Source organism: Sciurus carolinensis, chromosome 18 (assembly GCF_902686445.1).
Source record: "Sciurus carolinensis chromosome 18, mSciCar1.2, whole genome shotgun sequence".
Lineage (NCBI taxonomy): Eukaryota > Metazoa > Chordata > Mammalia > Rodentia > Sciuridae > Sciurus > Sciurus carolinensis.
Window position 1 is genome coordinate 40,203,684 of NC_062230.1, and position 18,021 is coordinate 40,221,704.

Genomic DNA, 18,021 nt, shown 5'->3' on the forward strand with positions numbered 1-18,021 from the left:
CGCTGGTTGGCTGGGGACCGGGCGAGTGGTGCGAAACGGGAGTTGATTGGCTGCTGTCGCCGACGCCGACCGCCGGCGTTGCGGTCCGGCGCGGGGCAGTGCAGCCCAGCAGGTCATGGTGCACGGCCACAGGCTGTTCTGCCGCCGGAGCCTCGCCGCGCTGGGAGTCGCCTGCGCGCGCCGCGGCCTTGGTAGGTGGGCCCGGGCGCCGCCGTGCTGGGCGTTGGTTGGGCGCGCCGACGCTTTCTCAGGGGCACGGAGCCGGGGCTGCAGGTCCGGCGAGGAGCGGACGCGGCCACCAGGCCTCGGCGGGGCCAGGCGCGACGAGGGTCCGGGCACACCCGCGTCCCCTGCGTGAGCCCTCAGGCCAGCCTACCCGGCGCCTCGGCCTGCAGATCTTCCCCTCTCGGCGTCTGCCAACGGGTGACCGCGGGCCACCGCGCGGGGCTAGCAGCCTGAGCCAGCCGAGTCCCAGCCCCGCCGGCAGCGCCCGGGGTCCGCAGTGCCTTACACGCCCCTGCTAAGGAAGGAGCCTGCCCGCTGAGGTTCTCAGGACGCAGTCTCTCCGTTTGGGACGCGGTGGCCCGCGGAGCGCTACATCCGAGCCCCTAACCCATGCGCTGGTGGGGGAGGTCCGCACAGGTGCAGAGAGGCGGTGCTGGGAAACGCCTTAAAGGATGTAGTGGGCCACACAAAACATGCCTTCGGACTTGCAGGCCGCAGGCTGCAGCCCGTGACCTCTGCTTGTGCAAAACGTTCCAGGGGCAAACCGGTGAGCTGGAAGTGGTTTCCAGGCAGTGCCGGGCGAGGTGGTACTTACCGGAAAAGGAGCTGTAGGGTTTCTTTCTGGTGGTGCCGGCGCCTGGTGAACTCCATCCTTAGGAATAAACGCATGCTCTTCGGCTTGCCAGCAAGGTGTATGTGCCCAGAGCAGGTTGAACACCGGCTGTAAATACTGTTCCTTTACCGGGCAGTGTTTTCGCCTGGAGTGTTCTACCAGGAAATAGGTAAAAAGACTTGTTGAGCGCCCCCTTCCCCAGTCCTGTTTTCACTCTGATGTCCTCTGGTGGCTTGAATAGTACTGGGACTTGGGGAGGTAGAGTACCACAAAAACCTAATCAGACAGAAATGTTTATTTTGCTGAGCATGAGTCAAAAAGTTCTGGAAAATGCCCAGACAGCGTGTCCAGAGGGGATCTGGAGCTCAGCGGTACAGCACTTGCCCAGCACACACAGGCTCTTGAGTTCCATCCCCAACACCACCGAAAAAGAAAAGAAAGGTTCCCCAGACCCTGGCCGTGGCAAAGAAAGTCGACCCCATATTTAGATGATCCCGGGAGCAACATCTACCCATAAGCTGATACTTCGGCTTTTTCAATCCCTTTTGGGTCCAGCCTGGCACCTACCCCAGAATCCCACTGTTCCCCCCTTGTGTGTTTTCCTCCCCTTTAAGACTTAAAAGTGTTGGGACCCCGGGTAATTTTAGATTTAATGGGGGTTTCATTGCTGAAAGTACTTTGACATCTGTCCGCTGGGTGGAGAATGCTTTCTTTCCTCTCACTCCTCACGGCCTCCTGGCCCAGCCAGGCAGAGTTCTGTGGCTCCCACCCTTGAATCGTGAGTGGTTGTGACCAACTCTGTTCCCCAGGAAGTGGTGCCTGGTGCATTCTCCACATCTTGAACGCCTTCCATTTGGGAGCAAATGCTCTTTTCTCCTCCGGCTGGAGGCCTGAGAACGTTTGTGAATGACTGCATAGGACTTAGCTCTGCCAGCCTAGAGGTGACCAGGTGTGCTGAAGGGTACACAGCTGGACACTGGTACCCTTCCTTTGCCTCCCCTTCTCCCTGTCCTTCCAGAGTCAGCTCTGCAGGGTCAGCAGTAGTCCTGTCTGACTGGTTTGCATCATACCACAAGTTGGCAGTTCTGTCTTTTTTAGAACCCTCAAGAGAAAATAAAGGTCTAAGTCTGAGAAACCTAATTTCCACCAATATGAGCACGAGTCATTTTCTACTCCTGCCTTGTGGATGTGATAAAATCATGACATTTTTTGTCAGAGGAACTTCAGAAAGTCAGCAAAAAGCAGTAGGGTACAGTAGCACTGTACACTGGTAGTTCCAGCAAGGATCACAAGTTCAAGACCAGCCTGAGCACCTTAGTGAGACCAGCTCAAAACAAAAAATAATAAAGGACTTGGGTTGCGGCTCAGTGGTAGAGCGCCCCTAGATTCAATCTCCAGGACTCCCAAAAACAGGAAAAAAAAAACAAAAAACAAAAAAAAAAAACGGAAAGAAAAGCTGGCAGGATGGTGCAGGGCTGTCCTGCAGCTGCTCAGGAGGCGGTGCTGGAGACGCAGTTCCAGCCAGCCTGGTAACTCAGCAAGGTGCTGTTCAAGATGAAATCAGAACCCAGCCAGGATGTAGTTCAGTGCTTGCTGTGCCTGGGCAAGGCCCTGAGTCCACGGGGGAAGGGGTGCAGTCTCTCTGGTGTGCTGCCCTTAGGCTGAGGACCTGAGGCTGTGTCCTATGTCTGCAGGCCCAGCCCTGCTGGGAACCCTCCTGTGTCACACAGGTTTAAGGAAGAGTGTGACTGTGGAACAGAACGCCATGAAGGTCGAGCTCCTGCCTGCCCTGACGGACAACTACATGTACCTGATCATCGACAAGGACACCCGGGAGGCTGCCATTGTGGACCCGGTGCAGCCCCAGAAGGTGTGAGGCTGTGCCCTGGCCCCTGTCTTTTGTCACCCAGTTCCCTGTCTTCATCCCCGTGGGTTACAGCCACTGTGTTCTCGTAGCTCTGCTGACGCTGGTGGAAATTAGTCCATTTAGTTTTCGAAAAGCAAACTGGTGTCCAGCCATTCTCTTAAGGGGGCATTGGGAGGGGTGGAGGAGACCACGGTCCCCATGTGGCAAGCACAGAGCCCCCTTTGAACCCCTGTGCCTGGATACTCCAGGGTCCTTTGAACATGACTGTTCCTCCAGCCTTCTGCCCCTTGGTGCTGTCTGCAGGAGGCTGGCCTCAGCTGGAGGAGTTTGGGGCAGTGGGTGGGACCAAGGGCTCCAAGTTGATTAAGAGAAAAAGACCATCTTCCTCTGTTGTCCTGGAGTCGGGTCAGCCAGTGGGGCTGGGCTGGGGCTGGGCTGGGGCTGGGCACCCACCCTGCAGGAGGCCAGCCAGGCCAGGAGTGTGACCCAGCTTCTGTCCTGCCTCCTGTGTGGCTGCAGGTGGTAGAAACCGTGAGGAAACTCGGTGTGAAGCTGACCACGGTGCTCACCACACACCACCACTGGTAAGTGGAGGCTCCCAGGCTGGCACTCTGGCCCTGGAGGTGTCCACAGTAGCAGCGGAGCTGGCTCAGTGCCCATGAGGACGGGTCCTGGAGTTCAGAAAAGGCACCAGGTTTCCTGCCCCCTTCCCCTTGACCCTCAGAGGTGCTGACCCTGGGGAGATGTCTGTGTTCTGTGTCTTCTGTGCTGCTGCGCCCATGGCATCTAGGAACCGGCTCCTTTGGACCACAGGAGGTGCCCAGCAGCTGTCTTTCACATGTCTTGGGTTGTAAAATGGGACATCGGTCTCCATGTCAGGGAAGCAAAGAATCTAGACGTTGGTGGGTCTTTTGTTTTTGGTACTAGGAACTGAATTCAGGGGCTCTTTACCACTGAGCCACATCCTGCTCTTTTTATTTTGAGACAAGGTCTCGCTAAGATGCCCAGCCTGGTCTCAGATTTGCTATCCTCCTGCCTCAGACTCCAGAGTTACTAGGATTATAGTGTGCACCACAATGCCCAGCCATTGATGTTTTCTTTGTTTATTTGTTTGTTTTTTAATAAGCAGTAGCATGTCAAGAGGGTGTTTTTGCTTTTCTAAATGTTTCGTTTTAATATTTGGAAGCTGGAGACTGGGAAGAGTGCCTGTGTTTGGGTCTTTGGGGTAGAGTTGCCTACCCAAAGCCCTTTTGAAACTTTTGAGGCCCTCAAAGGTAGAAAAAATGTTTCTTTGGTTCTTAATTTTCTTTTCCAAATGACCATATGAGGGCAGCCCGTCCCTTTTTCTTCAGCCCACTCCTCAAGGCCTCTCAGCAGAGATGGGCCCCCCGCCCCTGAACACCCAGTGCTAGGTTGATGTAAGCCAGGGATGGAGGCCAAGGCTCAGACACTGAGTCTTTGGCCAGGGGCCTCTGAGTCTTGAACAGGTCCCAGCGTTAGAGGTGGGCACCAGTCACCTTGCTCTTGGCCTGTGCTACTGAGCGTCCTGTAGCGAAGCTGCCCTCTGCCAGCAGCCCCAGCTCTGAGGGCCCTGCTGGTGGCCTGCAAGGCTGCCTGGAGGCTTTCACAGTCCACGTCTCTCGCCCATGCCAGGCAATCCGAACTCCAGGAGCCTCTTGCTGGTGCTCTGTGACCCTTGCCTTCTCCAGCACCCTCTCAAGTCTAGACCAGGACCATACCCTGGACTGAGCTCTGGGGTGGGCCTGCTCCTCAGGTAGTGAGCGCTGTTCTTGTTTTGGTGGTGGCATTGTGAAGATCAGTGACGAGAGCATATCGAGGAGCTGGTGGCTCCCTGGCCTGTGTGCTCTGGTGGTGGCAGGCAGATGGCTGGACCAGCTATTCTACCATTTCCTGGGGCCTGCTGTGCAGGGGTTTCTTGTTTGGGTGCTGGAGTCCTCGTAGGGTGCAGTCTTAGGTGGACATGGAGCAAGGTGGGGGTCATGACTGCTGGACTGTCAGGAGAGAAGTTTCCTGCTGCTGGGAAGGCACATGGCTCAGCCCTGAGTGAGGCCTGACCCAGGCGTGGGGGTTCTCCCGGTGGTGGGACTGCCCCCTGGCCAAGTGCAGGTCTGACGACTCCTGGGGGCACTGTGGGAGCCCTGGAGGAGTGGCCAGGAGGTCCGCCAGTCTGCTACCACTGGAACAGTGGCTGGCCTGCCCATAGACAGGTCTGGACCAGTGGCTCCCACATGGGCCCCCGGAAGTTCCCCAGGAGATCCTCTGCCAGGGAGCCTGCACTGGGTTGTGCCTTAGAACCACCTGGGAGCTTCCAGAGCTGCCCTGGCCGCCCCAGACCAGCTGCACACAGGGCGGCTGGAGTGACTCCCCAGCGCCTTGGAAGCTCTCCAGCCGATTACCACGTGCCCCAGGGTCATCCAGGTGTGCGTGATTTGCTTCCTCAGTTTCAAAACAGTGATGGTGCAGGACACAGCGTGCCTTACTCATGAACTGGGTGTCTGAGGAGGTGTTTCCAGTGGAGCCCAACCACAGACGGAAGCCTTTCCTGTTTTGAAGATGTGTTTCTTCTTATAAGGAACAGGCCTGGAAAAATAAAAATTCCATTTGGTCAGGGCTTAAAGGCAACAGGCAGGCTCTTCATCCAGCAGGTAGTCCACACCTCCTGTCTGACTTCCAGGGACCATGCTGGAGGGAATGAGAAGCTGGTCAAGCTGGAGCCTGGGCTGAAGGTGTATGGGGGTGATGACCGGATCGGGGCCCTGACTCACAAAGTCACGCACCTGTTCACTCTGCAGGTAGGGAGTGAACCTGCAGAAAGGCACTAGGACCTGGGGAAGGGACACAGGGCCGTCCTCCTTCACCCCAGGTCTAGCCAAGGGGCTCCCTGTGCCCGCCCCAGCTGGTGGTTGGATTTCTTCTTTCTCGGGAGCTTAACAGGAAAATCACTGTGCACACAGTGTGCCTGGGTGTTGGGAGGCCGTGGAGCCCAGCCCCGAGCCCCTGGGACGCTGAGCAATGCTGGTTCCTTGGGTGTATGGTGGTGGGGTGAGGAGGGTGCCAAGATCTGGCCAGCTTCGGGTAGTGCAGCCAGGCGTCCACAGACCTGGAGAGTGGACATGGGCTGGGCCTGAGGGGAGCTTCTGTGGGTGTGTCTTGCTCTGTCACCTTTGCTGTGGTTCCAGTATTCTGAAGTCAGGAATTGGGGAGATGGGTTGAGAAGAGTTCTTTTTCTCTGCAGGATCCCTGGTTTAGATTTTGCCTAGTTTTGAAGGACTGAAAAAAAATTAACCCCTTTGCTCTTATGGAAATACCCCAGAGGGGTCCCTGCTGCAGGGCCGGGCCCCAGGAGGGAGCCCCGTAGCCGCTGCCTCTGCCTGGATCTCCTGCCCTGCATTGTGGGTGGCTCTGCAGGTGTCTGTGGGGCACAGGCTCCGAGCAGGCTGGGTGGGGAGGGGTCTTGTGAGACCAGCAGTGCCCTCTGCCCCTGATCCCCCCGAAGGCGGGATCTTGGGTCTCATGCTGATGCCTGCCGTTTCAGGTGGGGTCTCTGCATGTTAAATGCCTGTCGACCCCATGCCATACCTCAGGACACATTTGTTACTTTGTGAGCAAACCTGGTGGTCCGGATCCCCCTGCTGTGTTTACAGGTGAGCCTGCAGGAGCTGGGTGGGGGCCAGGCAAGCTGCAGACGCTTCCTGCCAGGCAGACTTGCAGGAACTGCTTTCCTTCCCGTGTTCGGAGGATGCTGCCCGTGGGGTAGAGCACGGGCTGGGCTTCAGCCACTCTGGGCTGCCCGCAGGTGCTGGGGGGTGGGGGTGCCCTCAGAGCTAGGTTCCCAGCACATGCTGGCTGCTGTTAGGTGCCAGGGAACAGCCTGGCTTTGAGAAGGCCATCTGGTGGGACACCCACCCCTCCAGCGCAGACAGGTGGCACGGCCTGGGACCCGGGAGTCCCTGAGGGGGAGACTCCAGGGTGCCAGGTGCTCTCCCTGCTTCCCTTGGAAGAGCTCTCTGGCTGGGCTCAGCGGATTGGCTCTGGGTGCACCTGAGCATCTTGCCCTGTGCCTGTCGCTTGGCACCCTGGCCTCAGCCCTGCCGACACCGCCTGTGGGTGGTGCACAGCAGCTTCCTAGGGTCGCTGTGGGGCCATGCCAGGGCCCAGTGTGCCTGGCCCTCTTGTCCTGGGGGCCCTTGCACAGCCACAGCCCTATACGGCCATCTGTGGAGGGCGTGCCCCGGTTGCTGGCCAGTGGCTGACCCATCACTGGACCTGTGAGCCCACGCCAGCCTGCAGGGCTGCCCTGGGGCACTGCTGGGCACTGCTGGGCACTGCTGGGCACTGCAGCTCTTGGCACATAGGACTCTCCAGAAATCTGAAGAACATTCCCCATTTTGAGAGAGAACAAAAGACTGTTGGTGCTGACCAGGAGCCGTGAGGCAGAAGGGCCCTGGAGGCTGGTGCTGGGGTGGCCTGGGTGGGGGAGGCAGGCCCCAAGCCAGCGTGGGGTGCCAGGCCGGGCCCCCGCCTCTGGGCTGGCTTTGTCAGTGGCTGGTGCGGAGTGTCGAGTCCTGCAGAGTCTCGCTGGGCCCAGGGCAGCATGGGTCCTGCCGCAGGGGTGAGGGCAGCAGTGCTGGGTGGTGGCGGCGCTGGGGCAGCGTGAGCCCGAGGGGAGCGTCCAGCGAGGGGTGGGTGGGGGATTTTCCACAGGCCCCCATTGTTCTGGAACCTGTGCTTGATTTTAAACACAGCTGTGTTTCCCGAGTCTCCCCATGGAGCTTGTGGTGTGGCCCCTGGCCCTGCCTCTCCCATTTGTAAAGCGGAGGACGGGCCTGCCGTGCAGGAGCGGAGAGGGGACGGCATGTTGGGGAGTCTCCCTGAGCTGCAGTGGTTTCTGGGGTGGATCCGCAGTGGCCATGTGTCCTCGCCACAGGCTGTCGGCATGTGAGGGGGGTGTGCTCAGCCGGTCACCCCAGCTCAAGTGGCTGTTGTCCCTCTGAAGGCCCCTCACTCCTCCTGGGTTTGTCCCAGACATCAGGAGCCACAGCTGGAGGGCACAGTGGCCTTGGGATGAACTCTCACGAGGCTGTGTCCCCGAGCTGGAAGGTGCCGTGGAGGGTGACTGTGCCCCAGGATGCTGACCCTAGAGCGGTCAGCGCTCCTTGCTCCTTCATCTGGTGCAGCTGCTGGCAGGACGCCATGCGGTGCCTCAGCTCCCAGGCCCAGCGGCTGACGGGACAGTGTCCTGGTGAAACAGAGGTGTCTGGCCTTGACAGTAAGGCTGGCGGTGAGGAGCGACTGTCCGGCAGGCCCCAGTGGTGTGGCCCAGAGCGTGCTAGATCCCCCACCCTGGCTGGGCTGAGGAGGGATGGTAGAGCTGACCGTCCAGATAGAGCAGGTGTGGTGGGCGGGATGGGCATTCCCTGCAGCTGCAGTCAGAGATAAAGGGCCAAGGGGCGATAGTGGCAGCGGAGAGGAGGGCATGGTGGCAGATGGCCTGGTCAGCGTGTTTGGGAGGGCCCAGGGTTTAGGACTGGGTTTGGGATCCTGCCTTGTGGCAGTGAGGCCAAGGCCTCAGGGACAGTGCAGCTGGGAGAGGCGGGGAGTTAGCACCAGACCATGGTGCCCACTAAGGTGGGCCGGCCTGGGCCTAGGGCCGGGGCATGCAGGGGAGAGAGGTGGCTGGGTGGAGGCTGGGTCCTCTCAGCAGCAAAGGGAGGTGAGGACCAGAAGGAAGAGGCTAGAGAAGGGCAGATGCAGCGTGGGCTGGGAGCAGACTGGGCTGTGTGGGGAGCCGAGGCTCCGTGGAGCCGAGCCCGTGGGTTGAGCCGTGACCAGTCGAGGCTGCTGCTGGCACCCCGGGCCCGGCCAGCCCCTCAGGTGGCTGTGTTTTCCAGGCGACACCCTGTTTGTGGCCGGCTGTGGGAAGTTCTACGAAGGGACCGCAGACGAGATGTACAAGGCGCTGCTGGAGGTCTTGGGCCGGCTCCCTCCAGACACAGTAGGCCGCGCCTCCCTGTCCTGCGGGGCCCCGTCCTGGGTCCACCCGAGGAGAATCGCCCGTGCACCTGGGACAGGGTTCCCTGCAGCCCACCCGTGAGCTGGGAGAGGAGGGCAGACAGCTCCTTAGTGGAGCTGCAGTGGCATTCAACATGTGTGACAAGGGTCCAGCCCAGAGGGATGTCCCGTGGGTGCCCATGGCTGCACGTGCTCTGCGGGGTGCTCTGCGGGGTGCCCGGGGGTGTGGGCGGGCGACCGCCTCCTTGGACTGGGTGCTGCTCTCTCCTCAGAGAGTCTACTGCGGCCACGAGTACACCATCAGCAACCTCAAGTTTGCGCGTCACGTGGAGCCCAGCAACACCAGCGTCCAGGAGAAGCTGGCCTGGGCCAAGGTGAGCGAGCGGCACCCCTGCTGGGTTGGTAGCCCTGCCGCAGCTTCTCGCTGCTCTGCGTGCGAGGCCCACGCGAGCTCAGATGCCTGGGAAGAGCCAGGGCTGCTCCTCTGAGCAGTGGGGTCGGCCGTGTGGGGAGCAGGCCCGGCTCAGACCCCTGATGTGCCCCCCCCCCCGGGCGGCGGGCAGGGGAGGAGCCAGGAGCTCCCTCTTCTGAGTGCCGGGCTGCGCCCCTGACGGAGGCCTTGGCTCCCTCCTGCTGCAGGCCGGGGCTGCCGCCTCCTGCAGCTCTGTTGACAAAGCTTGTCTCTGTCCAGCGTCTCTGCAGTTTGCAACCCAGGGCTTACGAGATGCTCCACAGTTGACACACTGTGTCGCCCCGGTGACACACCACACGCGGGCGCCCACGTCCCCGCTCGAGCCCGGTACCTCCCGCAACACCACTGCCCGGCTTCCTCATCAGTCACCCTTCCTCCCCGGGGTGCTTGGGGTCGAATCGAGGGCCTCCTACATGCAGGCAGGTCTACTTCCTAGTGACCGAACTCGAGGACAGTTCACTTAGATAGGTGCCAGTTTTGAGTGACCAGTCTGGTCAGGTGCACTCTGACAGTGTGCACCCAGACGTGGCGCTCTGCTCCCCGGGAAGCCCTGCCTCCCGCGCCCAGGGTGGCCTGCTTTCTGCCACCACAGTGACTGTCACTGAGCACGTGTCCCCTCGCTCTGCCTTGAGGCTCCTCAGGTCGCCTGTTTCTGCGTGGCCGGCCACTGCACAGATCCCTGTAGTTGTCCATCACCCGCTGATGGGCGGCTGGGCTGCTCTCAGTTTTTGCGGTTATGAGTAGGGTTGCCGATGGCGTTGGTGGATGTGTGTTTTAGCCGCTCTTGGGGAGATGGAGAGCAGAACTTCTGGGCTGTGTGGTTAAACGTCGCTTTGCCTCTTAAGAAGCCACCCAGCTGGGCACGGTGGTGCACATCTACAATCCCAGAGCTCAGGAGGCTGGGGCGGGAGGGTGATGAGTTCAAAACCAGCCTCAGCAACAGCGAGGTGCTAAGCAACTCAGTGAGACCCTGTCTCTAAATAAAATACCAAATAGGGCTGGAGATGTGGCTCAGGGGTCGAGTGTCCTGGTACCAAAACAGAAAAAAGTCACCCTGCTGTTTCCCAGAGTGGTCGCGCCATCTCAGATCCCCACCCTGACAGCCTGAGCGTTCCAATCGAGCTGCGTGCTGCCCAGCCACAGGCACTGCTGGTCGGTCCTTCAGGGTTTTGTCCTTCTGAGAGCGTGTCTGGACCTTGTGCTTCTGCCATTTGCATTTTCCTGACAGTGAAGTTGGCCATCTTTCCTGGTGCGCCCTCTCTTGTGAGGTTCAGATCTCCTTCCTTTCAAACACTTTTATTGAGTCAGTGTCTTATGTGGAAACATATCTTTGTCAAATATGAATACATGCCTCAAATATTTTTTCCCAGTTTGTGGCTTCCTGTTTTCCTAACAGTCTCCTTTGAAAAACGAGTTGATACTTCTGGTGAAGTTCAGTTCATTCATTTCCACTTTTTGTTTCCTGTGAAACCTTTGCATATCCCTGGGTCACAGACTGTTTTCTCCTGGAAGTTCTAGTCTTAGCATTTGTACAGACTGCACAAGGGCACGCTCCAGGCCACTGCTGGGTGTGCTGCAGGTGGGGGCTGCTCTTCTGCAGTGGTGTCCAGTCGTCCTCTGGTTGGAAAGCAGTCCTTTCCTCACTGGATCACCTTGGCACCTGATGTGCTTGTGGGCACCCTTGTGTCTGCTGGGTCTGCTGGCATTTCCTTGCATCAGCACCGTCCTGAGACCAGGTTCATGGGAAGGCTTGAAACCAGGTAGAATGAATCTGCTCTTCCTTTTCAGACTGTCTTGGCTCTTCTGTGGTATTTGTATTTCCATATAATTCTGGGCTGGGGAGATAGCTCAGTTGGTAAGGTGCCTGCCTTGCAAGCACAAGGCCCTGGGTTCAATCCCCAGCACTGCAAAAAAAAAACAAACAAACAAACAAAAAAAAACAACAACTCTTATAGTCTCCATATAATTCCTACAACACCAGGTTGGCTCCTTGTCTTTCTTCCCAGTTCTGAGAACTGAGCCCAGGGACACTTTCCCGCTGACCTACATCCCCTTTCTAGGTTTTCTTTTGAGACAGCGTCTTGCGAGTTGCCCAGGCTGGCCTCCAACCTGTGCCCCTCCTGCCTCAGTTCCTGGGTGGCTGGAGTGACAGGCCACCATGCCATTTCTTGTCTCTAAGAAATCTCTGCCTACCCGAGGGTTAGGGTGCTGCTCTGTGCTGCCCTGTGGAAGTGTCATAGCCTGGCTCTTCCCGCTCCAGTGCCTGCGGACCTGGAGCGAGGCCCTCTTCATGCCCGTTGTCAGTTCCACTGACTGTCCTAAGGACACATTTCTGCTCCAGGTCCCCACGGGCTCCTGTCCTGCTTCTGCTGTGGTCAGTTTCCTCTCCTAGGGCCTCTGCATCTGCTGTGCTCTTATTGCACAGCTCTTACAGTGGGCCTGGGGTATTTGACTGCAGGCCTTTCTCTTTTCTCTTTGCAGTGCTGGGGACAGAAGCCAGGGCCCCATGCGTGCCAGGCACAGCTCTGCCCGAGCCACGTGCCCAGGCCAGCGGATCCTTTCTTTCTGTGCTTTCTCTCGTTGTCTATGCAAACCTGGTGGTGGTGAAGAGAAAGGTCCACCTCCCTCTGCATCTCCAAGACGGCAGGGGCAGGGGCAGGGCGGGCAGTCACCCCTGGCTCACGTGTCAGGGGCCCGCGGCCTGCACCGGCCCTGCCACCGTGCCTTCGTGCTTGGACCAGGCTTGAAGATCACCAAGGGGCATCTGAAGTGTGACAGTGGCGTCTCTTGCAGGAGAAATACGCCATCGGGGAGCCCACAGTGCCATCCACGCTCGCCGAGGAGTTCACCTACAACCCCTTCATGAGAGTGAGGTGAGGGGCGCCACTGGCTTCCTCCCAAGCAGGAGCTGATCCCTGACCCCACCCCACGCGGGCGGCCCGCCCCGAGAGCATTGCTGAGCAGGGCCCAGGGCCACACCTTCTCCCCTAAGTGGGAGGGCTTTTTGTGGCACCTTGGCAAGGGTGGGGTCCCAGGACCTCGGGGCCAGGGAGCTGCAGTTGTGAGCCTGGTGGCCTGGGCAGTGCAGGACGGTGTGGTTGGTGGCCTCCTGCCTCCACGTTGCTGGGAGGACCTGGCACAGCCCTGCAGTCGCCTGCAGGGAGAAGTACCTGCCAGCTCTGTGGCGACAGAACCGCAGCTCCTCTGGCGCCCTGGAGGGCCGGGGCTGTGCGGGCGCGGCCTGAGCCCGCAGGCGCCTCTCACCCCTGCAGGGAGAAGACGGTGCAGCAGCACGCAGGCGAGTCGGACCCCGTGGCCACCATGCGCAGCATCCGCAGGGAGAAGGACCAGTTCAAGGTGCCCTCGGACTGAGGCGCCAGCCCTGGCACAGCTGGCACGGGTCTTAGAGCCTGACTGCAGTGCCGGGCGTCGGGCTTGCCAGGTGGCGTCACCGGATGTTCTAATGCATATTTATAAGAGAAAAAGCTGAGTATTTATTCCCACACCTCTGCTGGTGGACTCTACACTTCCTCTGGCCCTCACGTGTGGCTCTCTCCAGCTGGTGGCCACACGACGCCCGGCCAGAGCCGGCCCCACTGTGCTCCTGGCTCTGCATGGAGGGTGCACGGTCCAGCCCTTCCTCCCCGGTCCTGGCCTCCTGCCGGCCTGCCTACAGCAGACCCCGTCCCTGCCTGGACGGGCAGCGGTGCTGCAGAACCAGGTGCACAGCCAGCCTCTGCCCCGTCCTGGTTCTCAGCACTCGTGGGCAGCAGCCTGCCCGTCCTGCCAGGGCAACTCCATGGTTTGCCTAGGGCCTTTGGAGCTCCGAGCTCCCCCGGCCGCCCTCAGGGTGGCGAGGTGCCTGCCCTGTCCCGGCAGTAAGCAGGCGTCCTCGCTGCAGCCTCGGCTGAGCCCGTGACCATCCCCACCCACAGGGCCCCTGCTGGCCGTCTGACACGCACTGCCCTTCCTCTCGGAGGCTGGGTCCTCTGTCCCCCAGCATCTCCCCTGGCGGAGAGCACTCGGTCTGGCGGTCCTGAGAAGTCACGTGGCCTGCCAGACGCTGGCTCTGGTGGCCTGACTCCCGTCCTGGGTGGTGGGTGGGGGTCTGGGAGGAGAGGGAGCTGCGGCCCGACCTGAGGAAGATGGGAGGAGGACGTGGGCGATGCAGGAGACCTGGCATGGAGAAGGGGAGCCAGGCGCCTGTGGGCAGGCGTGCTGCTCACCCTGGCGTCTGCGCTGCCCTCGTGGTGTGGCCGTGCTGGTCTGCCACCCGAGTCCGCCGAGGGCCGCGTCTCTCCGCAGCTGCTGCGAGGCCAGACGCCAGGAGGTTTCTCAGGTCGCCCAAGGTGACGGTCAGTTCCTTCGGCGAGGTCTTACAGCTGGAGCCCCAGCCCCACCTGTCTGCACCCACAGCTGCTTGCAGGGACCCTGCAGGTGGCACCTCTGGGCCCGAGTGCAGATGGGCTTCTCTGAGCACTGGTCTCTAGTGGCAGCACTAGTCAACTGCCAGGGCGCCGGGGCGGTGGCCCTGCCGCTGTCTGCTTCGCCTGCTGGGCGCCAGACGTGCCGCGCGGTGGCTGGCGCACACGGCCGAGGCCTTCCTCCGCCGCCTGCCCTGGGGAGGGTCTCCCTAGGCTCAAGAGCGCTAGCGGAGCTGCTGCCCCGCGGAGTGGGCCTCCCTGCTGGGACGTGGCTTCTGCTGCTCTGGGCGGGGTGGTGTCTGCGTGGTGCTCGCCGGGTGCTCCGTGCCTGCCGGGCGCCCCTCACTCACGAGCGCCTGCTGTCTTGCTACTTGTCCTGCGTGTTCCTCGGTTATGCGGACTTGGAGTTAACGGTGTGACTGGTGTCCTGCTGTCTAGTGGAGTGGACGCTCTTCACCTACTGGGTCAGGCGTGACTTCTTTATCTGTGGTAAATGTGTGTCCTGCTTAGTGGACGCCTCCCACCCCAGTAACCCTCCGTGGAGAAGGCTGAAGGTTTTTGTTTTGCTTTTCACATTCAGGGTTAAGATTCATGGGACTCGGGTGAATCCCCGGGCCTGTAATCCCAGTGACTCAGGAGGCTGAGGCGGGGAGGATTTCAAGTTCAAGGCCAGCCTCAGCAACTTAGTGGAACCCATCTCAACATAAAAAATAAAAAGGGCTGGGGGTGTAACTTGGTGCTAAAGCACCACTGGGTTCAGTTCCTAGTGACAAAAAGCAAAAATGACATGAAATGCCTCTCATGCCCACAGGGGATGGGTACCCGCCCACCCATGCCGCCAGCCTGTGTTGTGGGGGCCTCACGTGCCCGCTCTGGTTGTCCTGTGTAGTGCCACACTCCCCTGGCACTGCGGCTTGGCATCAGTCCTCATCACCGGGGGGGACGCTGGCGCACCTCGGCCTGGCGGGGTCTTGGGCGTTGTGGCTCTGCTGTCACTGAGCGTTGGGACCAGGACTAAAGTACCCGGCTCAGGCCAGAAGGGGAGCTCTGGGCCTCACTAGTGGGCTAGCAGACACCTGAGTGCTGGTGACGTGGGGACGCCACAGGCGCTGGGCACTTGGCAGTGACCACACAAGAGCCGCTGTGTGGCGAGAACCTCTGCTCCGCTGGAGGGAGGAGAGGAGTAGCGCTACAGAGCCGGAACGGAAGTGCTGTGGTCCCGGGAGGTGACCTCGGCCCTCAGGGCTTTGTCATTTACGAGCCTCTGGCTCAACCCCAATTGCTCACCAGAAAAAGAGCCAGGGAGGAGAGGCAGCTGAACAGTCCATTCAGGGGGCCAGGTCTAGCAAGGCAGCACCCGTGGCCGGGAAGGGTGGAGGTGACAGCGGCTGGATTCCACAGAGGATCCCCGACCAGCCTGACATCCTCCGTGAGAAAGCCGCAGTCCTGCGCCCGCGTCCTCCCGAGTTCCGAGGGCCCTGGGAGCCCCTGAGTTTGCAGCCAGGTGGCCAGTGCAGGTGGCCTGGGGCCTCACACTTGTGGCTGGTGTCTGAGGTGAGGGCAGACTGTGCCCTCAGCCTGGCGAGGGGAGGTGCCAGAAGCTGCAGCTGAGGGGACTTCCCACACTGTAGAGAACCAGGCGTCCCTGGAGAAGCGCCCTTCAGGGAGGGAATCACAAAACTCGATGAAAAGGCATCTCTTGGATAAAAAAAAAAAAAATCACTTGGATTTTAGTGCAGGGGTTGAACCCAAGAGTGCTCTTTCATGGAACTGCATCCCCAGACCTTATTTGCTGAGGCTGGCCTCAAACTTCTGATTCTCCTGCCTCAGCCTCTGGAGCAGCTGGGTTTATAAGCTTGTGTCACTGTGCCCAGCACAACTACCTGTTGAAGCTGCACAGTGAGGGACTGAGGTGTGGTCCATCAGGGAGGTGCGGGTCCAGAAGCCTGAGGCCCCCCAGGAGGAAAGGTCAGAGGCACTTGCACACTTAGCGTTGCTCACCTACCCCTCTAGTGGTTGGAAGCTGTCAAACCAGGGAAGTGGGGATTCTGGGAAGCAGGCTTCCCCAGAGGCTGGGCAGGAGTCAGAACCTGGAGGATCCAGCAGAGAGCCTGGCCTCGGCGATGGCATGGAGGTCGCCACTGTCCCCACAGTCCCTCCCTCAGCAGCCTGGGGTTCAGATGAAGGGGTCACCTCTGCAGACCTACACACTCCTGGGGAGTGCGCTGGCAGCAGAGGCAGGACACCCCTTCCCCGCCCCCGTCACCCTCGCCAGCTCAGAGTTTATTGCCGCTGGGTGTGGTGGTGTGCACCTGTGATCCCAGCAGCTTGGGAGGCTGAGGCAGGAGGATCACAAGTTTGAGGCCAGACTGGGCAACTTGGCCATTTCAAAATTAAAAGTTCTGGGGGTGTGGCTCAGTGCTACAGCACCCCGAGTTCAAACCCCAGAAGCACATACAAGTGTGTTCTGTTCTCTGACCCCAGCAGAACTAGAGATCTGCAACAGAAAATCCAGAAAAATACCAAATGTTTGGAAATTAAAATGTTTCTAAATAGCATATGGTCAAAGACAGAAAACGAAGCGCGGCTAACCAGCGGGCAGAGGGAGTTTACAGCCCTGCACACTGACTTGAGCCAAGAAAGAAGTTCTCAGACAGGAAATAGAGGCTGCACTTCAAGAAACTAGAAGATAAGCCCAAGGGAATCAGAAGAGAGGAGTAAATTAGTAAATAGAAAACAGAAAAGTGGCAAACCCTTGGCTAGATGGCTGACAAAACTAGAGAAGACAGGAATTTCCAAAATCGCGAGTGAGAAAGGAGAAATCACTAGCTGATCCTGCAGAAGTTAACAGGGTTTATGAGGGAATGAGAGGAGAACTCTAAGTAAATTAGGTGAAGTGGGCAAGTTCTTAGCACAAATTAGATTGACCAAAGGTGGGGGAAACCCAGCCAGCGTGGTGCTGTGGGCTTGTACTTGGGAGGCTGAGGCGGGAGGCTCGCTTGAGCCCAGGAGTTTGAGGCCAGTTTGGGCAACTCAGCGAGACCCTGTCTTTTGAGGAAGACAAAAACATCTGAATATATCTACACCAAGAACCTGAATTAGGAAGTCCTAACCCTGGCTACAAAGAGCCCAGCCCCCAGAGCCTTGCTGTGGCGTCCTGTGGAGACCACCAGTCATTCATAGGCTTTTCCAGGACACAAAGGAGGGAACAGCCCGCCTCCCCTTACCAGGCTGACATCACACCTGGTACCAAACCCGGAGAAACCAGGAGAATCTGCGTCCGTGGCCTGCGGCATTCCTGAGCATGCGGTCCCTCCTGCCCTCTGCAGCGCAGCACAGCGGCCGGGTCCTGGCCTTCCTCTCACCACTGCCTTCTGCCTCTTGCTTCCCAGGCCAGCACTGGGCTCACCGGACAGCCCCTGACACTTGTCAAGGTCTGGGGACTGCGGTCTCAATCCCCGTCTGCTGTGGGACCTCACGTGGCCATAGGCTCTAGAGACCAGGGCGTGGACATCACTGGTGGGAAGCGTTCCCAGAAAGCACAGGGCCTCACTGTGGTCGACAGGAATGAGACCAGGACCACGCTCTGCCCTGGAGGCGCACGGGAGGACAGGGGGCAACACCCTGCAGGAGGGGAGGGCCGGGTGAGCACCCCTACACTGACCCTGCCCATAGCAAGGCCGGACCCAGGTCCAGCAGAGGCAAAGACTGGTCCACGTGTTTACGAAACCCCACATCATGTATGAGAATGGATCATTAGAGTTGCACTCCATGTATGTCTAACGTGTCACGACGTACACTACTGGCGTGTGTCTCTACAGAACAACTTGTAAAAGACTGATTCACTTTGTTCAGGCTGGGTTGTGGCTCAGCGGCTGAGCGCTCATCTCGCATGTGTGAGACAATGGGTTCAATCCTCAGCACCACGTAAAAATAAAGGTATTGTGTCCATCTACACCTAAAAAATATTAATTCATGTTTTTAGGACTGGGGTTTAACCCAGGGATGCTCTACCACTAAGCCACATCCCCGGCCCTTTTTTTTGTTTTGAGACAGGGTGTCATTGAGTTGCTGAGGGTCTTGAGCTTGTGATCCTCCTGCCTCAGCCTCCTGAGTCGCTGGGATTATAGCTGTGCCACTGTGCCTGACCAAATTCGTTGTATTCCTATGTACTAGATATCCAAAAATGAAAATTAAGAAAATTCCATTCACAATAGCACGAAAACTAGTAAAATACCTAGGAACTACTTGAGCAAAGGAAGTTCATACACTGAAAACCACATAAACTAAAACTTAGCTGAGAGCTGACAGCCTTCGACTAAAGGCTTAACAGCCGGCGGAGTCCACACCCATGGTCCCAGGGCCTTCAGGGCGAAGGCAGGGGCAG

At 59.1% G+C, this 18,021-nt stretch overlaps 1 protein-coding gene across 3 annotated transcripts; it reads left to right on the top strand.

The window, feature by feature from the left end:
* Window positions 1-16: 16 nt before the first annotated feature.
* On the top strand, window positions 17-17,589 carry Hagh (hydroxyacylglutathione hydrolase). Of its 3 annotated transcripts, none has more exons than XM_047533914.1 (9): window positions 36-191; window positions 2,533-2,708; window positions 3,225-3,289; window positions 5,401-5,518; window positions 6,262-6,370; window positions 8,618-8,721; window positions 9,011-9,112; window positions 12,004-12,083; window positions 12,483-17,589. In XM_047533914.1, exons 1-9 carry the CDS (start codon window positions 116-118, stop codon window positions 12,580-12,582), a joined length of 930 nt encoding a protein of 309 aa, XP_047389870.1. In that variant the 5' UTR covers window positions 36-115; the 3' UTR covers window positions 12,583-17,589. The 3 variants fall into 3 exon arrangements, with proteins under 3 accessions (XP_047389872.1, XP_047389870.1, XP_047389871.1); XM_047533915.1 differs by having other exon boundaries at window positions 46-191; window positions 2,569-2,708; XM_047533916.1 differs by lacking the exons at window positions 6,262-6,370; window positions 12,483-17,589 and having other exon boundaries at window positions 17-191; window positions 12,004-12,076.
* Window positions 17,590-18,021: the final 432 nt, after the last annotated feature.

Excerpts from the sequence above, each read along its gene's own strand:
- Hagh (XM_047533914.1), top strand. The coding sequence starts at position 116 with ATGGTGCACGGCCACAGGCTGTTCTGCCGCCGGAGCCTCGCCGCGCTG. Across the intron at positions 2,709-3,224 it reads ACCCGGTGCAGCCCCAGAAG|GTGGTAGAAACCGTGAGGAA; the intron begins GTGTGAGGCTGT and ends GTGTGGCTGCAG. Across the intron at positions 8,722-9,010 it reads GCCGGCTCCCTCCAGACACA|AGAGTCTACTGCGGCCACGA; the intron begins GTAGGCCGCGCC and ends CTCTCTCCTCAG.